General features: G+C 40.6%; 1 protein-coding gene across 4 annotated transcripts in view; it reads left to right on the forward strand.

Annotated features, from left to right (window-relative positions):
• ATP8A1 (ATPase phospholipid transporting 8A1) overlaps nucleotides 1–25656 on the forward strand; it is a 559403-nt gene that overhangs the window by 360149 nt on the left and 173598 nt on the right. For all 4 annotated transcript variants that reach the window (XM_029588616.1, XM_029588605.1, XM_029588632.1 and 1 more), the window contains one exon: nucleotides 14175–14347. In XM_029588616.1, coding sequence (XP_029444476.1) covers nucleotides 14175–14347 — 173 coding nt within the window. The remainder of the gene's footprint in view (nucleotides 1–14174; nucleotides 14348–25656) is intronic.

Below are 25656 nucleotides of genomic sequence, written 5' to 3' on the forward strand. Positions count from 1 at the left end.
CGGAAGTGATGTCACCTTGCTAGAATCGTGGCAGGCGGCAAAAAGGGGAGCGTGGTCCCAGTAGTGGTGAGACCGTAAGATTGGCCTGGGTGGGGAACTGTTATAATGTTGAGTTCATATTAACTGTTATGTCAATAAAAGCTGCGGCCAATTCATACCAAGATTAATGTGTAACCTGCAATTATTTCGGGGATGGTAAGGGGGCAGGATGCCGAAAGGAGCCCGAGAGGCGTCACGGCTCCCAGAGTCAATTTATCCGACTCCTATGTTCAATAATACGCAACTGAATCATTCTAAGTGTCAGTCCACATAAATCAAGCCACGGAGGCTTATGATGGCATATATCACCCCACTTGTCTTACAAGTAAACAAACCTGGCAATCGATATAGTTTACCTAAATTTGGATGTTTAAACTCCTTGCTTTTCAAATCATGTTGGCACACAGAACAAGATCCACAAGAGATCTGTCCATGGTCCTGATTTTCATCAACAATCTCTCTGATGTTTTAACTTGTCCCTTAAGGACTGACATTTTTTAATGGCAAAAATAGGATTTTTTGAAAAGCCTTTTAATGAAGACAGAATGTTCCAGTATTTCAATACAAACTGTCACTTCTGCTACTTTTGAGGAATGGTACAAATCATCCTCGAAGGGGTTTCCCTCTGATTTTTTAACAAAAGATTATCTTTGTTGGCATATGCCCGCTTATAGGCTTTCTTGATAGAGGACTTAGTATATCCTCTGGCTCTAAATCTATTGCTCAATTGTTGAGCCTGGATTTTGAATTCAGTCGTAGAAGGGCACAAATGTCTATAATGTAAAAATTGGCCTATGGGTATGTTCTCCCTCGGTTGTCTAGGGTGAAAGCTCTGATAATGTAATAATGTGTTCCTATCCGTAGTTTTTCTGTACACAGTTGTAACCAACCTCTCGTTATGAATGTATACCCGAGTGTCCAGATATTTGTTTTTTAATTGGTATGAATGAAGTATATGTGAAAGATGTATGAGCTAGCTAGATTTTAATTGTCTAGATAGATATTTTTGTACATTTGGTTTGAATAAATATATATATTGCATTTGTAAAAGTAATATTTTCTTTGTGTGTTATTGATTAATAGATAGAGAAATTCTTGATTGAATCCCTTTGTTCTGTAATAGCTTGTGGGGTAGAAATAAGCATGTTTTCATAAAATGTGCATATCATACATGCGGGTTATAAAATATTCGCATGTTACATGCCCTTGAACAGATCATGACATTATGCCACTGCATGCATTTATTTGAACGTTATCTTTCCAGTTGTATTTGTGCTTCAAAATAAACAGAATTTCTTTGCATGAAATCCAGGATTGGACTGAATTTCAGCCTTTCTTCTGTCAGTTAGTGCACTATGATATTTAGTTTTGGGGTATTTCCTAGGTACTTGTAGCCTGGATTGGCCACAGTTGGAAACAGGATGCTGGGTCTGATGGACCCTTGGTCTGACCCAGTATGGCATGTTCTTATGTTCTTATGTTCTTACATTATTACTGATATTCATATGTACTCCAAATTGTAGTGATATTGTCATATTTGGACTGTTAGAAATGTGTCCACTTTACTCCATTTGATTCTACTTTAAATGTTGGATATTTTAGTAAGTTTCAGATGTGTAGTTTGACATAAAATTAGAGAAATAGAAAAAGAGAGGATTGTTACTTCTTTTTTCTAGAAGTGAATAAATAGCAAAAACTCCAGTTTCAGAGAGTAAATCCGCGGAAATGCCCCAGAAGGGGTTTTCAGCCTGCGTCCCAAAGGACAAGCACTTTAATCTCATCTAGAATGTCAAGATAGACTGAGTTCCCTGTATTTGTTGATTTTACTATATGATATGACAACAGAGTTTTACTACAAGTTCTCTCTGATTTTAAGTGCAGTTGGAATATTTAACTGAGCAGCACACTATAAGTTGTCTGATGCAGAAGGATGGTGATAGTCATTTTTAGGCTACTTATTTTAGTATACTTTTGTGGTTTCTGAAACTTCTCTATTTCTGTTCTTCTTGCAAACAACTTTCAGGTACATCTCATTAAGAGAGCACTATGGTTGTTCTGTGATCTAGAATCTGTTCCAGAAAAGTATAGAGCCCATATTGCACATCCTCTGTCCACCCTCTTTCTCACACATACTACATATGCTTTTTCTTTCTCAACATAGTAACAACAGTATATTAATTTTATAGTGTTGCAAAATAAAAGAAAACCATTTTTACCTAAATTTGGCATTTTATGCTTTTTTAATTCTATAACAAGGGTCTTCAGAAAATGCAGGATATCGAAGTTACATAGATAAAGGGTTAGACCTCATATGAACAGTTATTTGGTTGACCAAGAGTGTGTTGAATATAGGCCTTAGCAGAGTTCCCAGTCTGAATGATAAACAAAAATTCACCAAGTAGCCATGGACTCTTCATGAGTTTTAATATTTTGTTTGCAGTTGTGTGCCCTGACTTACAGACTCTCTCATTTTAGTGCTTTTTAACTCATGTAAAAAAAGGACTAGCTCAATCCACCCATCAGGAGGCACATTAACTTCCACAGAAATTTACTGACAGAGTCCAAACTTAGTGGTGGGGTTAGGGGCTGTAGGAAAAGAGGGAAGGTAGAGAATGAGCCTGGCACCTACCCTATTGAAAATACTCTCAATCTGATAAGGACATAGTTGAAAAGTGCTTTAATAAATAAATAAAAATCCATTCATAAGCGCATTTTTTGCTTCTTTTCTTGTGTCAATAATTATATTGGTTAATCATATAATTCCAGATCATCCAAGGACAGGCTGGCAACTCTTGGTTTTCAACCATTGCATATATATGGACTTATATTCCTATTTTACTTAAACCGAAGTATCTATTTATTTATTTATTTATTTATTTGTTGAGTTTTATATACCGTCGTTCGGTAAAGCCATCACAACAGTTTACAAGATTCAAAAGGTAGTATCTTAACATATGCGAGTTCCAGTCTATCTTCCTTCTGAAGTGCAGCCTCAGCTGCCTCTCTGGGTTGGAGGCTTGCACAGCAACTCATCCAGAACTCCTCCATCTTGCTCAGGGCAAAGATTGCGGGGTCAAAGTCAGCTGACTGCTCTACGTCGAAATAGAAGTGGCTTCGTTCCCTGGGTCCAGCCCTTCCTGCAGCAAAGATGCATAAGTGTTCATGCTGCGATGCACTGGTGCTAGCGCCTTTAGACTGTTTCCCTTCAGTGGCCAGCACAGCTAGTTTGAAGCACGGAGCACTGCACCCGATGCACTATGAAGCACGGTGCATCTGCACCCGATGCACAGCGCACCGATGTGCCCATCGGAAAAAGAGAAATTATTCAGACATGTAACAGGGTTGGGAAAACTGCTTCATTATATGCTAAAATATGCAAATTGTATGTTATTTTCATGAATATCTTTCTGAAAATTTCTCAGTGGTCTCCATGAGTGAGAACAATTGCAGTGTGGTCTTTTGGACAGAAAGGCTAGATAACCCAGAGCTAAATGGTTAAACTATGCTGCAATTTAGTTGGGGTTATAAGTAAATTATTACATATAATTACTACTAATGGATTCCTAGTTAAAGGTTATGCATTCTGCTTATGACTGCCTGGGAAGTTTCCAGCAAGTTTAGAATTTAGAATAATTTTGAACATATGGTAATTTCATAAAGGCCCATCTAAATTAAGCAGCAAATATATGCACAAATTACATCAACTTTCAAAGCAAATTTATCCGAACACAATTTCGCCTGCTATTATGTGTGACAATGCAAAAATATGTACATAAGTCTCAACTCCACTCGCAGGACTGCTTTTACTCAGTCCAGGTAAACGTAGACATGAGCAGGCAGTGCCCAAATAGGTTTACCTGCATATTGGGGAGGCAGTTTTGTAAAAGGCCACTTCTGTACGTAAAGCACTGTTTTATTCCTCAGAAATGCCTTTGAAAATTTCCCTCATTATTGCTAAATGGGCACTTAACCACATCACAGCACCCCCCCCAACAAACTGAATTCCATTTTTTCACAGTAGAGTTGGTAGAAATCACCTCAATAAGGCTCTTAAGTTGTCTCCTGTTTTTGTCTATTGAGGATTTCTGTCATCATAGTTGTTTATACATGTGTCTTTCCCAGGAGTCGGGTTTAATTTGAGTCTGTGTTTTGGTTCCCTTATCGTATTTTCATTCTTGGACACTTTATCCTCTTTACTGGGCCTCTGGGTCTGTGTGTGTTGAAATCCATCCAGTCATCCTTTGCTGCACCCCTCATCTCTTGTAGCTCACATATTTAGCTTCCGTATTGCCTCCTGCTATGCTGTGCATTGTAGCTAGCCTACAAGAACTGCGAACAAATCCCAAGATGTATTATTTTCTAAACATATCAGAAGATGGTTGTATACCTTTATAGTACTTGTCTAATATTGATACTCATATGCTATAGGCACAGAAATCTGATTTTCCTTTTTTCTTCATACCTTACTTTAGTCTTCTGCTGTATCTCCATGAATTTTCCACAGCCATTTTAGCCTTAATAGTAAAACAAAGCTTTATTTTTCATCTTCCTGTTTGCATGATCTATGAATTTTTTCATCTCTTGCCTTCCGTTCAGAACATACAGAGTTAAGAAGAATGAAACAGTATTTCATTCTTTACTCTGCACAAGTCCACTTTCTCTAATATAGGCTACTAGCTTTCAGCATGCCAGGTGACTTGTTGTTTTCTTGCCAATCTATTGCTAAACTCTTGATAAATGTTCTTTTTTTTTTCTTGTATTGATTGATACAACGTATAAATATGTAAATAAATAAATAAACATTTATTTGTTGGTAATCTGCATCCACCCCCTCCAGTTGATTCTTCTAGCCTTTTCAGCTCCATCCATATGATAGTTCTGTTCCTTTTGTCCATGTTCTATGAGTCTTCATATTTTCAAATTCAGATCAAAATCTTACTTCCTTATCCTGCTACACTAGCCCAGACAAGTTGGTTTATTCCCTGTACTAGCAGATAGAGACAGATGAATGCCTTTATCTGTGACATCACTGGTAGTTACCATGGTGCAGCTCCAGCTAAAAGCTAGTATTCTCTGTCTCCAGTGGAGGGCAGGATGTACTGGTTTGGTGCAATAGAATTTGGTTCTCCTAGGTCTTTCCCTTTCTTGGCCTGGTTAAGTTTTTGGTGTGGTTCCTCATTTTCTGTGGCAGCTTTAAAAAAAACCAAACATAAATAAATCCTGCCAGACTGCTGTTTCTGTTAGTAAGTGAGCCCTATCTCAAAATCTCCCAGCCCCTGAGGGAGCATGGTAGAGTTAGGGGGTGAAAGCCTCTGGGAGCTTTGAAGGAATCTGTAAGAGATTTGTCTCCTTTCTCTCATCTCCTCATTTCTTTAAAAAAGAAGAACATGAAAAAACTAAGGAGGGAGACCTCTTTGGGGATATCGGCACAGGTTGGGAACAAAGTCAGCATGGCTTTACCCAGGGCAAGTCTTGCCTTACAAATCTGCTTCACTTTTTTGAAGGAGTTAACAAACACATGGATAAAGGTGAACCGGTAGATGTATTATACTTGGATTTTCAGAAGGCGTTTGACAAAGTTCCTCATGAGAGGCTTCTAGGAAAATAAAAAGTCATGGGATAGGTGGCGATGTCCTTTTGTGGATTGCAAACTGGCTACAAGACAGGAAACAGAGAGTAGGATTAAATGGGCAATTTTCTCAGTGGAAGGGAGTGGACAGTGGAGTGCCTCAGGGATCTGTATTTGGGACCCTTACTTTTCAATATATTTATAAATGATCTGGAAAAAAATACGACGAGTGAGATAATCAAATTTGCAGATGACACAAAATTGTTCAGAGTAGTTAAATCACAAGCAGATTGTGATAAATTGCAGGAAGACCTTGTGAGACTGGAAAATTGGGCATCCAAATGGCAGATGAAATGTAATGTGGATAAGTGCAAGGTGATGCATATAGGGAAAAATAACCCATGCTATAATTACACAATGTTGGGTTCCATATTAGGTGCTACAACCCAAGAAAGAGATCTAGGCGTCATAGTGGATAACATATTGAAATCGTCGGTTCAGTGTGCTGCAGCAGTCAAAAAAGCAAACAGAATGTTGGGAATTATTAGAAAGGGAATGGTGAATAAAATGGAAAATGTCATAATGCCTCTGTATCGCTCCATGGTGAGACTGCACCTTGAATACTGTGTACAATTCTGGTCGCTGCATCTCAAAAAAGATATAATTGCGATGGAGAAGGTACAGAGAAGGGCTACCAAAATGATAAGGGGAATGGAACAACTCCCCTATGAGGAAAGACTAAAGAGGTTAGGACTTTTCAGCTTGGAGAAGAGACGGCTGAGGGGGGATATGATAGAGATGTTTAAAATTATGAGAGGTCTAGAACGGGTAGATGTGAATCGGTTATTTACTCTTTCGGATAGTAGAAAGGCTAGGGGGCACTCCATGAAGTTAGCATGGGGCACATTTAAAACTAATCGGAGAACGTTCTTTTTTACTCAACACACAATTAAACTCTGGAATTTGTTGCCACAGGATGTGGTTAGTGCAGTTAGTATAGCAGTGTTTAAAAAAGGATTGGATGAGTTCTTGGAGGAGAAGTCCATTACCTGCTATTAAGTTCACTTAGAGAATGAATGGCATGTTACCACTGCCATTAGCAATGGTAACATGGAATAGACTTAGTTTTTGGATACTTGCCAGGTTCTTATGGCCTGGATTGGCCACTGTTGGAAACAGGATGCTGGGCTTGATGGACCCTTGGTCTGACCCAGTATGGCATTTTCTTATGTTATATTCTTATGTTGATATTGAAGGCTCTGTAAGGTTGGAATGAGTAACCCAAGCTCAACATTACAGCTCCTTGCTGGTTGATCAGTGGCCCTCAGTAGCATGCAGGTCTTCAGTTTCTCTCCTATCCTGCTTACTTTGGGGCAAATTTTCAAAGCCCTACGCGCGCCAGGCATATTTTCAAATGGCCCGGCAGTGTGCGTAAAACCCCGGGATGCATGTAAGTCCCGGGGCTTGGAAAAAGGGGCGGGGTGGGGCGTGCTGGAGCCTCCAGGCACAGCAGCAATTTGCCGCTGTGTCCAGGATCACGGGCTGGCCGTCGGCCGGTGCGCACAACGTATGCCTGCCCAGAGGCAGGCGCAAATTATAAAATAAAGGTATGGAGGGTTTTTAGGTAGGGCTGGGGGCGGGTTAGGAAGGGGAAGGTTGGGGGGGACGGAAGGAAAGTTCCCTCCGAGGCCGCTCTAATTTCGGAGCATCCTTGAAGGAATGGGGAAAGCCAACAGGGCTCCTCAAGGGCTCGGCGCGCACAAGGTGCACCCCCTTGCGTGCGCAGACCCTGGATTTTATAACATGCGCACGGCTGTGCGCGCATGTTATAAAATCGAGCTTACCTTTGTGCACGCCGGGTTGCCCTGTGCAGATTGTGGGAGCTAGTGCTCCAATGGTGCTGTCAACTCTCGCTGTCCTGGTTACTTAAAGGCAGGTGAGCCTTTTGTGGGAGCTGATGAAGACCCCCAAATCCAAAGGAGCAATTGAGTTTCAGGAAGCCTTGAGCATGCCAGCAGAAAGTGAGTGCTTTCTCTGAGGCATTAATTTTACCGAGCATGGCAGACATGTTAAATCCTAACTGCATTGTTTCCTCAGCATTGCTTCCTCAGTCATGTAAAATTCTAACTCCGTTGCTTCCTGCAGCTCTCCCTGGTCAGTCTGGAGAGCCCCATGTGTGTTCCTTTTTGGAGGATTCTACATTTGATTCAGTGGCTTTTGAGGTAGAATACCTCAAGCTACTGGCTTTGAAGAAAACATGGAATTAGCTCCAAATGCTTAGAAGAGGGGAAGTTGTCTGCAGAAGGTGAGGATACTTTGATTATCTGCGTGTTTTATAATGATGAGATCACCTTGTAAATCAGGTAGTTGCTTCCCTCAAGATGTTAGATTCTGAGGTAGGGGAGTTCCCAGCCTAGGACCCTATTCTCCAAAGAGTCGACAGGACTTCAAAACCATTCCTCTATATTTGGAAGTGGAGGGTATATTTTTATCAGAATGGAAATATCCTGAAGCTAGATTTAAGGAGGTCAAAACTTTATGTAAACTGTATCTTTTACCACCTGAGACCACTCAGTGCCTCTTTCCAAATGCCATGAGGCAATATCCTGGTTTCTGCAGTTATGCTCAAAACAGATATCCCGGTAGAGAGAAGCACAGCCCTTAAAGATCCTCAGGATAGGAAAATTGAGGTACTATTGAAAATATTTTCATATCCTTGGCACCCACAGCTTAGATCACATTTGTGGCAGCTACGTAGCCTGAGCACTGTTGTGCTGGGTACAGCATCTCCTTGAAGGTCAGGAGGTGATTTGGTCAGTGTTAGGAGCTATTTTCATAGTAGATACATTGTATGACCTCATTAGGTTTTCTTCTAGATCAGTAGCCTCTTCAGTGGCTTCACAAAGACTTTTATATCTCCATCAGTGGGTTGTGGATGAATATTCCAAAACTACTAGAGAAACTCCCTTTCAGGGGGAAGTGGTTGTTTGGTGAGGATTTTGAAAAGTTGTTAAGACTTGGAGGAAGCAAAATCGCAAAAGCTCCCAGAAGATAAGGTTTGTTCTTACTATTGGACATACAGAGGCCAGGATCAATCCAGGGACTCCAGGAAGTATAGACTAGGGAAACAGTAGAAATCTGTTCTGAGCACAGTGCACAGTGGCATTCTGCTCGAGGGCTTTAACCTGGGGGCAAATTTTACTGGAGTATACACTGGGAATTACCTGGGAGGCTTGTCATCTCCATACACACGACTGCCTTGGGGACTTTCCCAATGTAAACACACACACAATTACTAGGATTATACCTAGGGGCTTGAACCCATGAGCTTATTCCACACACACACACACACACACACACACACACACACACACACTCACTCACTCACTCACTCACACACACACTCACACACTACTTTGGGTAGGTTTATTTGAGCAATTAGAGGATAGAACAGAGAATAAATAAAATCATATAATACAAAAGAATTATATAAAACTTACATTTTCAAGGGACCAGTCTGCTCTATCATGTCTGGAAGCAATCTCTCTCCTCTAGTTATTCAGTTCATTTCTTATACACTAAAACACTGGCAGTTTGCCGGGATAGAAGCAATGTGCCTTCCCTCTCTGTTTCTTATCAGTTCCAAGCATAGCTGTGTGGCCTTTACTCTCTCTCACTTTAGTATTAGTTAATTACTTACTTTCCTATTTGGGAACTGCTGGCTCTCTAGTTCTCAGATTCTTGCCTGTTTGTAAACATTTTTTAGCATTTCATAGTGCGAAACAGTAAATATGAATTCACTTAGAGGTTGGCCTGTGACCTTCAAACTAGTCTGTGTGTGAGGGCCTAACCACTAAATACATCCTTAGCCAGAGTAGTCACAAGTAATTCCATTACAACCTCACAATCATTCAGATTCAGAAGTAGAAATCAATTCTTTTGAGGCTCCAGAAAAACAAGAGAGAACTCAACTGGTCTTACTGGAACCACCCATTCTAACCAATGAAGGTCAGTGGGTCCTCTTCCTGGGAATGCCTGTAGGTCATTGCTTATAGGAATTTTACCAGCTATGGATCCACATAATTTCATGCCAGAAGGTTAAAAAGTAGTTCAAAACAGATACATTTTAGAGCTGTTGTTAAGATTTCCATTGCTTTTATGATCTCTCCATGCATGTCTCCTGCCAAGAAGAAGGTGGTTCATCTTACACACAAAAAAAGTCTTCTGCACTTATGAGCAGTGGTTCTTGTACTACCCGAAGAGCAGGAGCACAGTCAGTGTTCCATTTACTTTGTGGTTCCAAAGAAGTACTGCTCCAAAGACCTATTGTTTATCTGAAAATGTGAACAGCAGTCTTTGTATTTCTCATTTCTGTATGGAAACCCTTAGGTCTCTGTTAGTGGTTGCATAATAGGGAGAGTTGCTTTTGGCTCTAGATCTTTTGGCTACTTATTTCCATATCCCAATCACTTAGGAGAATCAAAATGTCTATGCTTCTGCATCTTGGGGGGGAGCACTTTTGGTTCAAAACACTGCTATTTTGTCATGGCCCCAAGGACTTTCACAAAGGTGATGGTGGTGATAGAGGCTTTCTTGCAAAAAAAAAAAAAATTATGGTTCAACTTTATTCAAGACTTGACTGTTATCAATCAATCTTCATCAGGATGGTTTCATGGTATCCAACGGGTTTGTGCAGGTCTTAGTATTCTTGGGCTGGGTGATCAACATTTTCAAGAGCAAGCCCTTTCTTTCCAGTCTCTGGAACACCTTTCTAATATAAAGGCTGGCAAGTTCTATCTGACTTGGGAAAGAGTTGTCAAAATTGTGAGTCAGCTTGAGAAGATTCTTGCTCAGGGGGCCTTTAGGGCTTAGGATTATTTACAGCTCTTGAAGTCAATGGCATCCACTTGAATCTAGTCTTAATCAGGGCCCACATGTGTCATCTGCAGACTTCCTTTCTCTCACAATGGTCCCCCAAAAACTCAAGATTACAAAGTTCTTATGCCACTTCTGAGATCAGTGAGGTGGACTTTTTTGTAGTGGTCATCACCACTGAACTTGCTAAAGGGAACAAGTCTGGAAACTTCTATATTGTTGCTCCTCACAACGGATGAAATCTTGAAGGGATGGGGAGATGACTGCCAGGGTCAGTTTGCTCAGGGACTCTGGGCACAGGAGGAGACCTCTCGAGCCACAGAGCCAACAGATTAGCATTGCTTAGTTGTCTTTCTTCCTTTTATAGAGGGAACAGCAGTTTGGGTCTTCTCTGACAATGCCATAGCAGTGGTATACATAAATTGACAAGGAGGCACCTGAAGGGAAGTATCCAGAGAGTGGGAATTTAGCTTAGAGGCCTTTATGAAAATATTGGATAGATGAAGACCACCTCACATGGATCTTATGGTGGCTCACAAGAATGTCAGGAACCTCCAGTTCTTCAACCAATACAAAGAATATGGCTCCAAAGGGAATATCACCCTAGTCCAGTCTTGGCCAAAGGAAAAACTGTTATATGCATTTTTTCCTTGGCCTCTAATAGGTAGAACTCTGAGGAGGATAGATAGGTATCCTTCACTAGTAATTCTACTAGTTCTGGATTGCCCAGCAAGACCATCGTATGTGGATCTTGTAAAGTTACAGGTCAATTCTCTGATCTAATTTCTTGGGGGTCAAGGACTTTTAAGTCAGGGTCCAAATTCATGGAAAAGCTGGGTCCATTTTTTTATTTTGGCTTGACCCTTGAGAGGTTATGGTTACACAGAAAAGGATATTCCTCCTCAGTAATATCTACTCTATTGAAGGCCTGTAAGAACTCCTCTTCTGTAGCTTATATTCACCTCTGGCATCTGTCTGAGGCATGCTGTGAGAAGTGGTCCTTATTGCCTTGGTGTTAGGATATTTCTAACATCCTGACCTTCCTCCAGAGAGGACTTGATAAAGGTCTGGCCTTAAACTATGTGAAGGTACAAGTAGCAGGTGCAGCTAATTCATGCTACGGGGCAGAGTCCATGGGGTTTCAGTTGCTTCCCTTCTAGAGGTGTCTTGTTTCATCCGAGAGGTAAAATGTATTCAGACTCTTTTTAGGCCTTTGGTTCCTCAGTGGGACCTTAATCTGGTTCTCAGAGCTTTAGTTGGTCCACCATTGAACCCCCTTTAAGAGTGGTTCTCTGAAAGGTCTGCATGGAAAACTATTTCTAGTATCCATTTGTTCAACCAGGCATATCTCTGAACTACAAGTTTTGTAGTGTAAGTATTCCTTTGTTTTTTTCCACTTTCTCTTCTTCTAGTCCCATCGCTTTTTACTTAAAAGCAGTCTCTACAGTCTACTTAAATCAGTCAATTTCTCTTCCAGATTTCTTGAGAGAAAGGCGTGCCAAGATAAGAGGTCTTCACGCAGATTATTAGATATACATTAGGTTTTTGTAAGGTATTTGAAAGTTACTTATCCATTCTGGAAGTCTGACAGGTTGTATATCCTTTTTGGAGAATCACATAAAAGTGAGGCAGCTTCCAAAGCTTTTTTGGAGAGATGAATTAAAGAAATTGTCTCAGTTTATATACTGAAAGGCTGTCAGGCTGCAGAAGTCCTCCATACCTACTCAACAAGAGCTCAAGTTTCTTCTTGGGCAGATACGTTAGCTCTTACCCCAGAGAATATTTGCAAAGTAGCCTCTTGATCTTCTTTGCATATGTTCACTAAGCATTACAGATTGGATGTTTGTACAAAGGAGGATACAGCCTTTGGGACTGACATTTTGAAGGTGGCCCTAACTACTTCCCTCCCACATTAATTAGGCTTGGATACTTCCCACGCATCTGGATTTGTATAGCAAGATGCTAAGGAAAGCAAAATTAAGTCTTAAGTGATTATTTCCTTTCCTCAAATCCTGCTACACTACTTCAGAAGCCTCTCGGGCCTGTGCTGTCTTTGAAACACTGTACCTCAGTTTACAGAGAATATTTTTGTCTTATAGGAAACAACCCACAGTTTACTTTTTTTTGCTTCCATTCATCAGTTTCTTCCTCATTAAACAAGAAAAGGTTGGTCAGAAAAATTTTTTGATGGATCTTTGTGTTTTGTTTTTTTTATTATTGTTTACTTGTTATCTAAGTGTTTGAATTAGTTGTTAGTTTAGTTTACACTTTCTGTGTAACCATGACCTCTCAAGGGTCAAGCCAAAATAAAAAAACGAACCCAGCTTTTCCATGAATTTGGACCCTGAATTAAAAGTCCTTGACCCCCAAGAAATTAGATCAGAGAATTGACCTGTAACTTTACATAAGAATACTGGCTTGTTGCTGGAGCTGTACTGTGGTTACTACCAGTGTTGATGTCACGGAAAAAGGCACATCCTCTGTCTCCATCTGCTAGTAGAGGGGGTAACTCCATGCATTTAGACTGGTATAACAAGCTTCAAGGAAAAGAAATTATCAGAAAAGACTTAGTTTCGTCTTTTGTATCGCTCTGCCTCTTTACCCATGGACTTAATATCTTCCATCTTTTACAACAACTTTTGGTACGTCTTTGATGTGATATTCCACCTTTCTCTTTATGAACCACAAAGCTGATTATCAGTGTTCTCTTCTGTTTTTTATTTTCTTGCTTTGCTTTCTTTGTTTTGTTTTTAATCAACTATCTGGTTTTCTCCTCTTCCTTATTTTTGAAAATATAAACTTTCTTCACAATTTCATTTTTCTGTCCCATAAATGATATATATAAAGTTTCCATACTTGTGCGTCACGTTTACTGAAAATTCTTTATAAATATTGAATGGAAATAATGTCTATTAATTACAAGTTGGGTGTTCCTATAAGTCAATTGGGATGGAGACTACAATCTTTAATATGCATATAGTTAGGTAATTTCTTAATTACTGAATATAGTACAGAAACATGATTCATAAGTCTTTTCATTCATGGTTCCCTTACATTAGCAAATAAAATGACTGGATGTGACATCAAAATCTTTTTTACAGCTTTGACTAAATCTGTGATACTATATAGCACTACTCATTTAAAAGGCTTTGAAATCATTTGTTTTGCAAGAGGTTGTTGCAATTTGTGCAAGCAGCCTACTGTGCTTTCAGAAGCTGTATGTTTTAAAGTAATTTTAAAAAGTGCTATCCTTTTATCCTCTTTTCTTCGTTTTTCCCTGGCTGAGTGACTACAGCTCTAATTGTATCTTTTCACTCACATGCTGGGCTTAAATTTTCAGAACTCCTGGTCTAGTATAAGTCATGGAGAAGACTAATTAGGCTTGTTTACATATAGAATTAGATTTTCTGAGAGTTGAGTAAAAAAAAAAAATCTACAAATTAGTTATGTCTTTTTAAAATATGTTTGCATTCTCTCCTTAATCTTTTGGCAAAACAATAAGGTACCTTTTCCAAGAAAAAGAAACAGTTTTTTCATGTATTCCTCATCTAGTAATTTTGAGGGTGTACTTGTAATGCAGCTGTTCCCTCCATACTCTGCATTTTATGGAGGGGAACAGCTTTCATTAAACAAAGAATATCTGTTGTCAACTAAAATATTTTTACATTTATTTTTACTTATTGTGTTTCAGACCACACGAGAGATCCTAAGTCATCACTGCACTACTCTTGGCGATGCTTTGAGGAAGGAAAATGACTTTGCTCTCATTATTGACGGTAAATCACTGAAGTATGCACTGACATTTGGGATTAGACAATATTTCTTGGACCTGGCTTTATCGTGTAAGGCAGTTATTTGTTGCAGGTAAGATTTACTGCTCTGATATTTCTCATCCAATGTAAGTTTGCTAGTTTTGTACATTCTCTGCTTGATAATGTTTGTTGGGGGTGTGGGGACACCAACTATGGCTGTATATGTACACAAAAGCTAATTCTAGTTCTAACACTCTTAGGGGTAGATTTTATAAAACAGCGCGAGCGCAAACAAAAGTACGCTGGATTTTAGTAGATACGCGCATATCTGCTAAAATCCTGGATCGGCGCACGCAAGGCTGCCGATTTTGGGCAGCCGGCGCGCGTCAAGCCGCGCAGCCTGTCTCCGTTCCCTCCGAGGCCGCTCCGAAATCGGAGCGGCCTCGGAGGGAACTCCCTTTCGCCCTCCCCTCACCTTCCCCTCCCTTCCTCTACCTAACCCACCCCCCTGGCCCTATCTAAATCCCCCCCCTACCTTTATCCCTGGATTTACGCCTCCCGGAGGGAGACGTAAATCCACGCTGGCGCGCGGAGACGCGATCCGAGGGCGGTTCCGGAGGGCGCGGCCACGCCCCTGGACCGCCCCGGCCCGAAACCATGCCCCCGGGCCCGCCCCCGAAACGCCACGTCCCGCCCCCGACACGCCCCCCCTCGAAAAACCCCGGGACTTACGCGAGTCCCGGGGCTCTGCACGCGCCGGCAGGCCTATGGAAAATAGGCCTGCCGGCGAGCAGGGCTTTTAAAATCCGCCCCTGTGGTTTTGAACAATTAAAAAGCAAATGTAAACATCAACAGTGTTTTCAAATATATTACTATCAACATATGGGTGGTTTCTAATTGTCCCATCAGTGCCAGAATTTTGCAGGCTTGCTATGTATATGAGAACTTATCAATGACCCATCATTGTAATGTAACGCTGTTTTTCATTATTTTCAAGATAGTATTTAATGGATTGCAATTTTTATGATCAAGGAAAAAAGGGGAGAAAGCAGTGAAACATTTTTCACTCAGTGGGAGGGGGAGAAAAGTATTGAGGAAAATTAAAAAGAAAAAAGTGAGAATAGGCACGTCATGAATACCTGTAAATAAAATTAAGCATTAAGGCATAGTGGGGTATATGTTGTTGCTTTATAATTATATAAAATTTCTTTGAAAGTGTGAATCAATCATACAATAGAATATTCTCAAAACAATAAAAGGGGTGAGTGTGAAAAACAATGTTCCCAATTTACGCAGCCAAAAACTGGTTATCCATATGTCAAAACATCTAAAGTCAATTGAGTGGTGTCATATAGAAGCATGCTAAAGCACTACTGTAACATAGCACCCACTTCCATATGATACAAAATCAACATTAGTTGACTATTGGAATGTAAATGTCAATGGAATTTCTATGGGTAAAACAGTAACCATGCCTTATGTACAAAAATGATCTTTTACAAAATTGTCCATCAGAATTGCGGGTAAACTTGTGCATGTATGTCATGTTCACATGTAAGTTTACCCAGACTAAATGGAGGCGTTCCATTGGGGCAGAGCTGGGGAAGGGTTTGCACTTATGCACATGCTTTTCTAAAGTATGAGCTCCATTTCATCAGGCAAACACGGGCATACAGAGCTCCAGATCACTGGGAACATCAAAGGAAATGCCTCACTCGTTGGTGGCTAGTACAAGCTAAGTAGCCTGAGCACATTATATTAGACAATCGGCTGAATTAACTTTCTCTCAGGAGTAAATTTTGTCCTACTGAGATAGTCTTTTACATGCAAAAAGAGATTTGCTATGGCAATTCGGAGTAAAGTCTGCATGTAAAAAGCACAGTTATAAAATTACCCTCCCTGTGTACACATTCATAGCAAACCAGTATATATAGCAAATACAAAGATTTTCATTTCATTTTCATTTAATGTTTATATACCGGACATACCAAACTTACAAAGCAGATCAAGGCAGTTCACAACAAATAAAAACATATAGTTTCAAAAGTAAAACTTTAAAACCCATAACTTTAACCCAGCCTAAAAATATATATGTATTTCCTCCCTCTCACTATTCCCGCTTACCCTTATATAGAAAATATAACTGACCAATTACTGACATACCTCTGCTGCCAGCCATCTTTCAACTACTTCCCACTGCTTTCCTACATTTCTAATCAACACCTAGAGACTAGTTACTGCCTGAAATCAAATCAACCCTTACCACCTGGGAGCTGACATCCGGAGTCGTCATCAGTTTTGAACAGCTTGCAAAGAGATTCTTCTGGGGAGCCTTGAAATCAATGATTTGGCTACCAAAATATGGGCTGGCACACATCACTTTGTATGAAAAATGGGAAACACCTATCTACAGAATCTGAATCTTGGTAGTTAGGCTCATTAAACATCAGAAAGGATCATGAAAGAGTTAAGAATTCTAGCATATGATATTAGATATTAGATATTTCTTTAGCATCATGTGCTGTAAAACCACTCCCATTTCAGTCCTGAAACAACTTGTGTTTTTTGTCAGCAAAGAAATGGAAGACCCTAAAATAGCTGTTCTCTGCTGCACTGGAATCGATGAAAGAGTTCTGAGTATAACTGCTTAAGTTATAGAAACTGTAACAGAATTAAATGCTAGATTTTGAAAAACCTGTTTTGGATCTGATGGAACAAGAAAGAACAGTGATGTTGCTGGATTGCTGAAAGATAAGACAAACTGATTGATTGCTAGTTAACTGTCATTGTTTGATTTTAGTAAGTGCACAAGCAGCCCATGTCTTTAAAATCTTGATAAAATTCTGTGATCTAGTTAGGATGGCTGTTTTTCGTTTTCCAAACCTTTTCTATTGGAATGGCCGCATGACAGGAAATTTCAAACCTTGTGAGCGAGTCCACAAATAAAACTAAAGAGGGCAAGCCTTATGACTCTGCTGTTCGATCACTGCACTGCAGCCTTATCAGTGTGGTAACCGCACTGGAGGAGAGAGAAGCTGTTGAGAGAGATGTCACAGCTGAATGCTTAAGTAAAGCCATTAGAACTTATGAGTTTGCTGCTAAGTGATATGTTGCCCATCTTGACAGCTCTCTCAAAACTGTGAATGGCAAAGTGGTGCAGATTTTAGTCATAGAATCTCCTTAAAGATATTAAGCAATCTATAACATCCCTCAAATCAAGCCCAAGGCCCTGCTTCAAGATCTGTCCGTGTTTTTAGCGATTGAGTGATCAGATCTTTGAATAAAAGTAAATGAAACGCTCACAACCTTTACATCAAATATACCAGTACTGTACTGGAAGCTCATTCAACAGCAAGATTTCCAGCTATGCCAATTCTGAACTCTTTTGAAACAGTCTTTAACCCCTTGATACCTGAGTGAAAGAAAACCAGATGATAACGAAACATCTTGTGACTCCAGCAGCATGGAGACTCTCTTGTTATTAATTATGAAACAACCATGGAAGAATGGTTTGCAGCCTTGAACATGCTAAAGGGGGAGTATTCTGTCATATGGCATTGAGGCGATGGTTGTTAAAATTAGCAACTGTAAATTAATTTCAAGAACAAGTCGCCAAAATCGCTAAACTATTGTTAGGCCAAAATGGTAGGTGGCTAGCCTTGAACCAGGATTTGCTTGGTCTGGGGGCTGGAGTCACAAAATGGCTCTGGGAAAACCAATTTCAGTCCAGAAATCCTGGTGTATAGCCCTACCCCTAAGGATCCATGTTGGTCCTCAGGGAGTTCAAAAGGAATGCCTCATCACCTGAAAGATATCCCCAGCATTTAGATGGCTAGGAGGCCAAGCGGCTGTTTGGGATCCCAGAGAAAGACCCAGGAGCCCTTCTCACAATGTATAATGTGGTGAGATGTGATCTTGAAACCCTGTATCAAAATCTGTAAGAAGAAGCCATGTCTCAAGAAATTATTGTGAACTGACCTGGACTGGATAAGTGGACTGGGCTTAAGCTTTACCCTAACTGTGAGTGTGATCTCTTTCATTTGTACCTGCAGTGCATCATAAGTCAGGGAATGTTATGTGGTTGCCTGAATTAATAAACTAGCATTGAGACAGCAGTCCCAGTATGACTGTGCTGCAGGCACTTCCAACCTGACAGTTATCTTCCATAGTGCTCATATATTCAGTACATGCAGCTAAGTGTGAAAGAGGTTTTTCATCTGTCAAAAGGATTAATGTATTTGCGGAATAGAATGAAACAAAGATTAACGAACACTCTTAGTAGATGAAAATAACAGGATTTTACAGTTCAACATGAGAGAAGATTCCACACTTTGTGAGTGGAGGAGTTGACTAGTGGTTAAGACAGCAGGCTAAGAACCAGGGAAGCCAGTGTTTTGAAGCCTGCTTCTCCCAATGAGGCTTCTTGTGATCCTGAGCAAGTTGCTTCACTCTCCATTGCCTCGCATGTAATCTTATGGGGTGATACATCAAGCTGCAGTAGTTCTCTAACATGTATACTCTACATGATATTTGCATCTCCCTACCCAGGTTCCCACCCCTACTACAATGACCACCTTTGCATGTGATTTGCATGCATGAATAATGCAAATGCACACAAAAGGTTATTACTAGTCAATTTGATGTAAATATTTTATCATTACCGACCGAGAAGGTGGCCAGCCACGATAAAAATAACTAAACCTGTTTGAAATGCGTTAAATGTGTGGCAGGGGGCCTGGGATCCTAGCACAGTTCCCAAGGCTCTCGCCACAAATTTAAAGCGGGACAGTAAAAAAATTGTGGCAAACCGAGAGATTGAGCAGTGGTCAGTGCTGACCCCCCCCCCCCCCCATCTCAACCTGGGGCTGCCAGTTCAGCCAGCCTGGACTCCCCCAAAATGTTAAAAATACAAAAAAGCCCTGTTCAGTGATGGCCCGGCCCCACTTCCCCCTCCCCAAAGCACAAACGTCAAATGTGGCCCTGGGCCCCAATCCCAGTCCCCCACTCTCCCAAGTGACATCCTGATCCCCACGCCCCAAGTGACAGCCCCTTCTCCCTCCCTCCATGTGACAGCAAAGGCACCCACCCTCAATTGGCAAGGATAGCCCCTCCCATACCTAAACACAGTTCCTGCATCAGGGCCAAGAGCACCCTTGCACTTGGCCCAGTCGGTGCCATTTTCCAAAATGTCACTGACCCTGACCTGGCCCCAGCCATGTGACTGGGGTAAGGTCCAGGAATCTTACCCCTGCTCAACCTCTCTATATAGCCATGACAGTAAAGGCCGCCAAGTGCATTCTTTTGTCCCGCGGTGTTTGGCTGTGAGACTAAAGAACGCAACATAGAGCCATGATACTTTTTCAGGGGAGGGGTCCCACTATCTCAGCTTGATGCATTTAGGGGTTAAATTGTAAGCCCTCTCGAGCAGGCGCCTACCCAACTATACCTGAATTTATAATTTACCTTGACCTCAAATTTGGAAAGACAATTAATTAAACCAAAAATCCAATGGCGCCTCTCCCTTTTCTCTCCATTTCTTTCTCTACCCCTTACATCAGCCTCTCATACCAGTTTTCTTTTGCCACCAGTCTTTCCCATCCCAGTATCTCCCGCTGTTCTCTCCCCTTAACGCTGGATGCACCAGGAGCCAGAGGCTAGTTCCGAGCTCCCAATTGTGATAAGGGGATTAGGGAAGATAGGGTAGGGCAGGGAGGATTAGAGTGGAGTTGATAGGTGGGGGGGGGGGGGGGGGGGGAAGGGGGACAGTGTCCTTATGCTGGACAATCTTCAATTTAATTGTGTTTTGACTTTTTGGGAGGAGGGGGGGGGAGGCTTTTTGGGCCTATAGGCCCACAACATTTGATACAGTTTGTGGGTTGGAGAATCAGTTGGCAGGCCCAACTTTGATTTCACAGTGATAGATGTGGGGGATTGGCTGGCAAGAGCTTTTTTTTTATTATTTAGGTGCCTCTTAATCACTATATTCTTTTGAGTTAGCCAGATAAATGTCTTTGAATATCGACTTTGAAAAGAGTTAATGTACTATTATGTAGCTATAAGCACCTCACATTTATTTATTTATTTGACACCTTCTTGAAAAAAATCTTTCACCCAAGGCAGTGTACAGTGAGATTAGTCATGGGTAGGCAAGATACATAGGTCCCCTCCTGCTTCTATAAGCTATTGGTGTATCTATATAGACATTCGCTTGATGACAAATGGATAATACATGGTATACTAGAAATAGATAACATCGAAACAGCTAAAATGCTCAGTTATACAGGATGAATAAGGAATGACATACAGGAAATAAATAATGCAGGTACAGCTAAAAGGAAATAGTTTATATGTGATGAAAAACACAAAGATATAAAGACATTGGCATTTGTAAATAGTAACAAAGTAAGGACAGCAGAAAAAGACCAAATGGTCCATCCATTCTGCCCAGCAACTTTTTTATGGTGATAACTGCTGCTTCTTGATATTATCTCCATGTTTGTGCAGGGTAGCTACTGCCACTCTGTGCAGGTTACCCCAAGCCTTATGTTAAGGGTAGTAATATTTACACTCAGAACACATAAAAAAAATTACTGCTAGCAAGATTTGTATGGAGTGAGCAGCCTTGAAAATCCAGACAATGCTGCTTGAACATACTTTGCTTTTAGATTTGGCCATAGAAGCAGTCCTTGCTTTTTCCCTAATGTTTACATATTAATACCCCAGACTGTAAAAGTCAGAGCCGATCTTTGACTGTCATCTGAATCCAATTCCCCTTTTTGCCCCTGCTGTTGAAGCGGAGGGTGATGTTGCAGTTGCGCCAAAAGCATCGAGGTTAATTGTTTAAGGGTAGTAATCCCCATGCCTTCTATTAAGAGTAGTAACAAGTTGCCTCCATGTACACTTTTCTCATTTCTATCCTCTAGTCTTTAGGGATATGCAGTGTATTGCCCTTTTGAGTTCATTTACTGTTTTCATTCTCACCACTTCTTCCGGCAGGGCTTTCCAAGCATTCACCAACTTTTCCATGAAGAAATATTTCCTGATGTTGGTTCTGAGTCATTCCCCCTGATGTTTCATTTTGTGACCCCTAGTTCTACAGTTTCTTTTCCAATGGAAAACGTTCAAAGTTCATGCATCATTAAAACCTTTCAGGTGTCTGAAAGTCTGTATCAAGTCTCCACTGCACTTCTTCTCTTCCAGGGTATACATATTTAGATCCTTCAGTCTCTCCTCATAACTATTCCAGTATAGATCCCACACCATTTTGGTCACCTTTCTCTGGATTATCTCCATCCTTTTTGAGATACAGTCTCTAGAACTGAACACAGTACTCCAGGTGAGACCTTACGAAGGACCTGTACAATGGCATTATCACCTCCTTTTTCTTACTGGTAGTCATCTCTTTATGCAGCTCAGCATTTTTCTGGCTTTAGCTATTACCTTGTCACATTGCTTTGCTGCCTTTAGATCACCAGATAATATTATCCCAAAGTCCCTCTCCCGATCCATGCAGATTGGTCTTTCACCCCCCCCCCCCCCCCCCAATCATATAAAACTTTTTTGGATTACCGCACCCCAGATGCATAACTCTGTACTTCTTAGCATTAAATCCCAGCTGCCATATCTTCAACCACTTTTCAAGCTTTCTTAAATCCATTTTTAATTCTCTCTACTCCTTCAGGCAGATCTTAATATCATCTGCAAACACACAAGCTTTACCTTCTATACCTTCCAGAATGTCACTCTCAAAGATATTAAACAAAATCAGTCCCAAACCCAGTCCTTGTGGCACTCCCCTTATTACTGTCCTCTTTTCAGAATAGGTTCCATTTACCATTACATACTGTCTCCTGGTAGTCAACCAGTTTGTAAACCACTCCACCACTTTGGTGCCCACTCCTGGCTTTTCTCATTTTATTCGTGAGCTTCCTATGCAGGACCGTATCAAAAGCTTTGCTGAAATCCAAGTAAATCACATTGAGCACTCTTCCTTGATCCAATTCTCTAGTCACCCTATCAAAAAAAATCAATCAGATTGAATGGATGTAAGGGAAGAAAATGTTTTTCTCAGTTATTGGTGGATCCATGTGATAGGGGAAAAGGCCAGTCAGCACCATTTTAGAATTTATCGCTTGTACTCAAATCTATTTCTTGTACATAAGTTAAAGAAGATTGTGTATATATATATATATATATGTTCTAAAGAAGAATATTGTATTTTATAACTTCCATCCCTAATTATAGCTTCCCCCCCCCCCCAGTTCACCCCTCGTAGTAGTTCCTTGTTAATGTTCTTCCCACTCCCCAGTTTCATAATCAGTTCTACTGTAAAGCCTCTGTGGCTGCATTTCTGTTTAATGGTAACCGATGTGATGTTATTAACGAATGTCGGTATATAAAAACATTGAATGAATAAATAAATAAAAATAAATAAATATGGTGTCAGTTGGCCCAAAGCTAGAGGCACTCCTGGCCTCCCTTATACCACAGAGTGTTCTTTTAGGTAAGGGGGTTCCAGAGACCACCCTAACCACCAGGGCTTTTTTTTTTTTTTTTTTTAGGTAAGTGGGAGAGGGCTTCCCTATACCACCAGGGCTGAATTTCTTAGGAAGGGGGATCCAGAAGGAAGGGTGGGGTTTGGGGGTCTACTACCAGAAGGGTCTTTAGTTGGGATGGGGCATCATCGCGTGTTGAAATCTGATTTTTCTTTACTTTTGGACTCTTCGCTGTCTCAGTAGGCAGCGGGGGTGGGGTGGGTGGGTGGGGGTCTCACAAGACATAATGTAAAATGGCTTTACATATAAGATTAGGAGGGGTGTATATATATGCAGTTTATATTAAAACACTTCAACCATGGACAACTTTCTTTATGGAGTGCAGCAGAGCCAATTCAGTCCCTGGGCTTATTAATAGTCTATTGATTTTTAGGCACTCCATAAGTGCACTATTTATTTAATTATTTTTATTTTACCAGTTTGTATTCAGTTTTGCTATGAGCAGCCCTTGCTTCTGTTTATTTTTAATCAAGGCGAACTCATGTTACTCAGAAAAATATATTATCTGGAATGGTATGTCTCTCAGCCATTCTAGATAAGTTGTGCTCTACTGTATTCATTATTCTACCTGTGTTAGTTGTTCAGAGCCAGCAATAGAAGCACATGATTCTGTTCAAGGCCAGCAAAGAAAGTGTTCTGAGAGGATCTAGCTTGCTAAATACATAATGCAAATAACTGGCTGGACCAATCAAACTGCTCTTCCAATCCCATTTTCTGACCTGCTTTATAATGGTATGTACTGACAAGTGATTTTTCTACTCAGATTTAATTTTATATTGTATCCCTGTGAAGGCATGAACGTGGGTTGTCCTTAATAGCCAAGTATATTGATGTATAGTCTTAAGTACCAGTTTCACTGTAATAAAACAGCTTAATTATGTATTTAGAAACTTTTATATACCACCTTATCGAAGATGAAAATTGCCCTGATAATCTTTCTTCTAGAGAACTACTTTCATGATTTGTTAATGCGGTATCATTTTCACTAGTTATTTGATTATGGCATTTCTATTACTGATCTAGAACATCAGTAGAATAACTGGGTTAAAAGAGAAGTACTATACTATCCTTGCATATTTTACATATTTTGCTCTTTATATTAGTATTTATTTATTTATTTATCGATTCTTATATACCGCGGTACATATAATCATACATCACCTCGGTTCACAGTGAAACAATAAATTAGCAATAGGCTTTACATATAACAGGTTAAACAGTAGAACATAAAACGGCTACAGGCTTTACAAATATAACGGGTTTCCAGTGTATGGCTGTGGTTTTTTTCTACTGAGCAGGCTAGAACATAAGAAATGCAATGATGAGTCAGACCAGTGATCCATTGAGCCCAACATCCTGTCTTCAACAGTGGCTATTCTGAGGAGCCTGGAAGTACCTGACAAATACCATTATGAAAGTCTATTTAATGTTGATCTCCCCAAGAATTAAGAGGTGGAGAAACCAAAGTCTTTCTGGCCTCCAAAAACTTGTCTAAACCTTTCATAAACTCAGTTATACCACTAGCATTAACCATAGTAACATAGTAATGACAGAAAAGGACCCAAGTGCCCATCCAGACTGCCCAACTAGTGTCTTAGGGTAGTATCTGCTGCTCTCTATGCAGGTTAACCCCATGCTTATCAGTTTCCCAGACCATAAAAGTCAGGGCCCTCATTGGTTGCTATTTGAATCCAATTCCCTGAGGAAGCAGAGAGCAATGTATCAGGCTTACTGGTTAAGGGTAGTGATCACCACATCAGCAAGTTACCCCCATACTTATTTGTTTCCCCAGACCGTAAAAGTCGGGGCCCTCGGTTGCTCTTTGAATTCAATTCCCCTTTTCCCCCTGCCATTGAAGCAGAGAGCCATGATGGAGTTGCATTAAGAGTATGAAGGCTTATTGGTTAAGGGTAGTAACAGCTGCACCAGCAAGTTACCCCTCTGCATTTTTCTTCATTTTCATCCTCTAGCCTTTAGGGATCTACAGTGTTTATTCCATGCCCCTTTGAATTCTTTCACCGTTTTCGTTTTTACCTTCTCCGGAAGGGCATTCTAGGCATCCACCACCTTCTCCGTGAAGAAATATTTCCTGATGTTGGTTCTGAGTCATCCTAACTGGAGTTTCATTTCGTGATCCCTAGTTCTACTCATTTCTTTCCAACAGAAAAGGTTTGTCTAATGTGCATCATTAAAACCTTTCAGGTATCACCCCGTTCCTCCTTTCTTCCAGGGTATACAGATCCTTCAGCCTCTCCTCATAGGTCTTCTCATACAGATCCCACACCATTTTGGTTGCTCTTCTCTGGACTGTCTTCATCCTTTCTCTGTCCCTCTTGAGATATGGATTCCAGAACTGAACACAGTACACCAGGTGAGGCCTCACCAAGGACCTGTACAAGGACATTATCATCTCTTTTTTCTTACTGGTTATTCCTCTCTCTCTGCAGCCCAGCATTCTTCTGGCTTTAGATATTGCCTTTTTGCATTGCTTTGCCATCTTCAGATCTCCAGACACTATTAAGCCAAGATCCCTCTCTTAGTCCATGTACATCAGTTTTTCACCTCATCACATACTGCTGTTTTGGATTGCCGCACTTCTTGGCATTGAATTCCACCTGCCAAATCTTCAACCACTCTTCCAGCTTTCTTAAATCCCTTTTCATTCTCTCTACTCCTTCAGGCATGTCCACTTTATTGCAAATCTTAGTACCATCCACAAATAAATACATTTTACCTTCAGTCCTTTCCACAATGTCTGGTGCAAAGATATTGAACAAAACCGGTCCCAAAACTGAACCTAGTAGCACTCCACTTAACACAGTTTTCTCTTCAGAATAGGTTCCATTTACCATTACACTCTGTCTCT

This window comes from Rhinatrema bivittatum, chromosome 1 (genome assembly GCF_901001135.1).
Source record: "Rhinatrema bivittatum chromosome 1, aRhiBiv1.1, whole genome shotgun sequence".
In the NCBI taxonomy this organism is placed as follows: Eukaryota; Metazoa; Chordata; class Amphibia; order Gymnophiona; family Rhinatrematidae; genus Rhinatrema; species Rhinatrema bivittatum.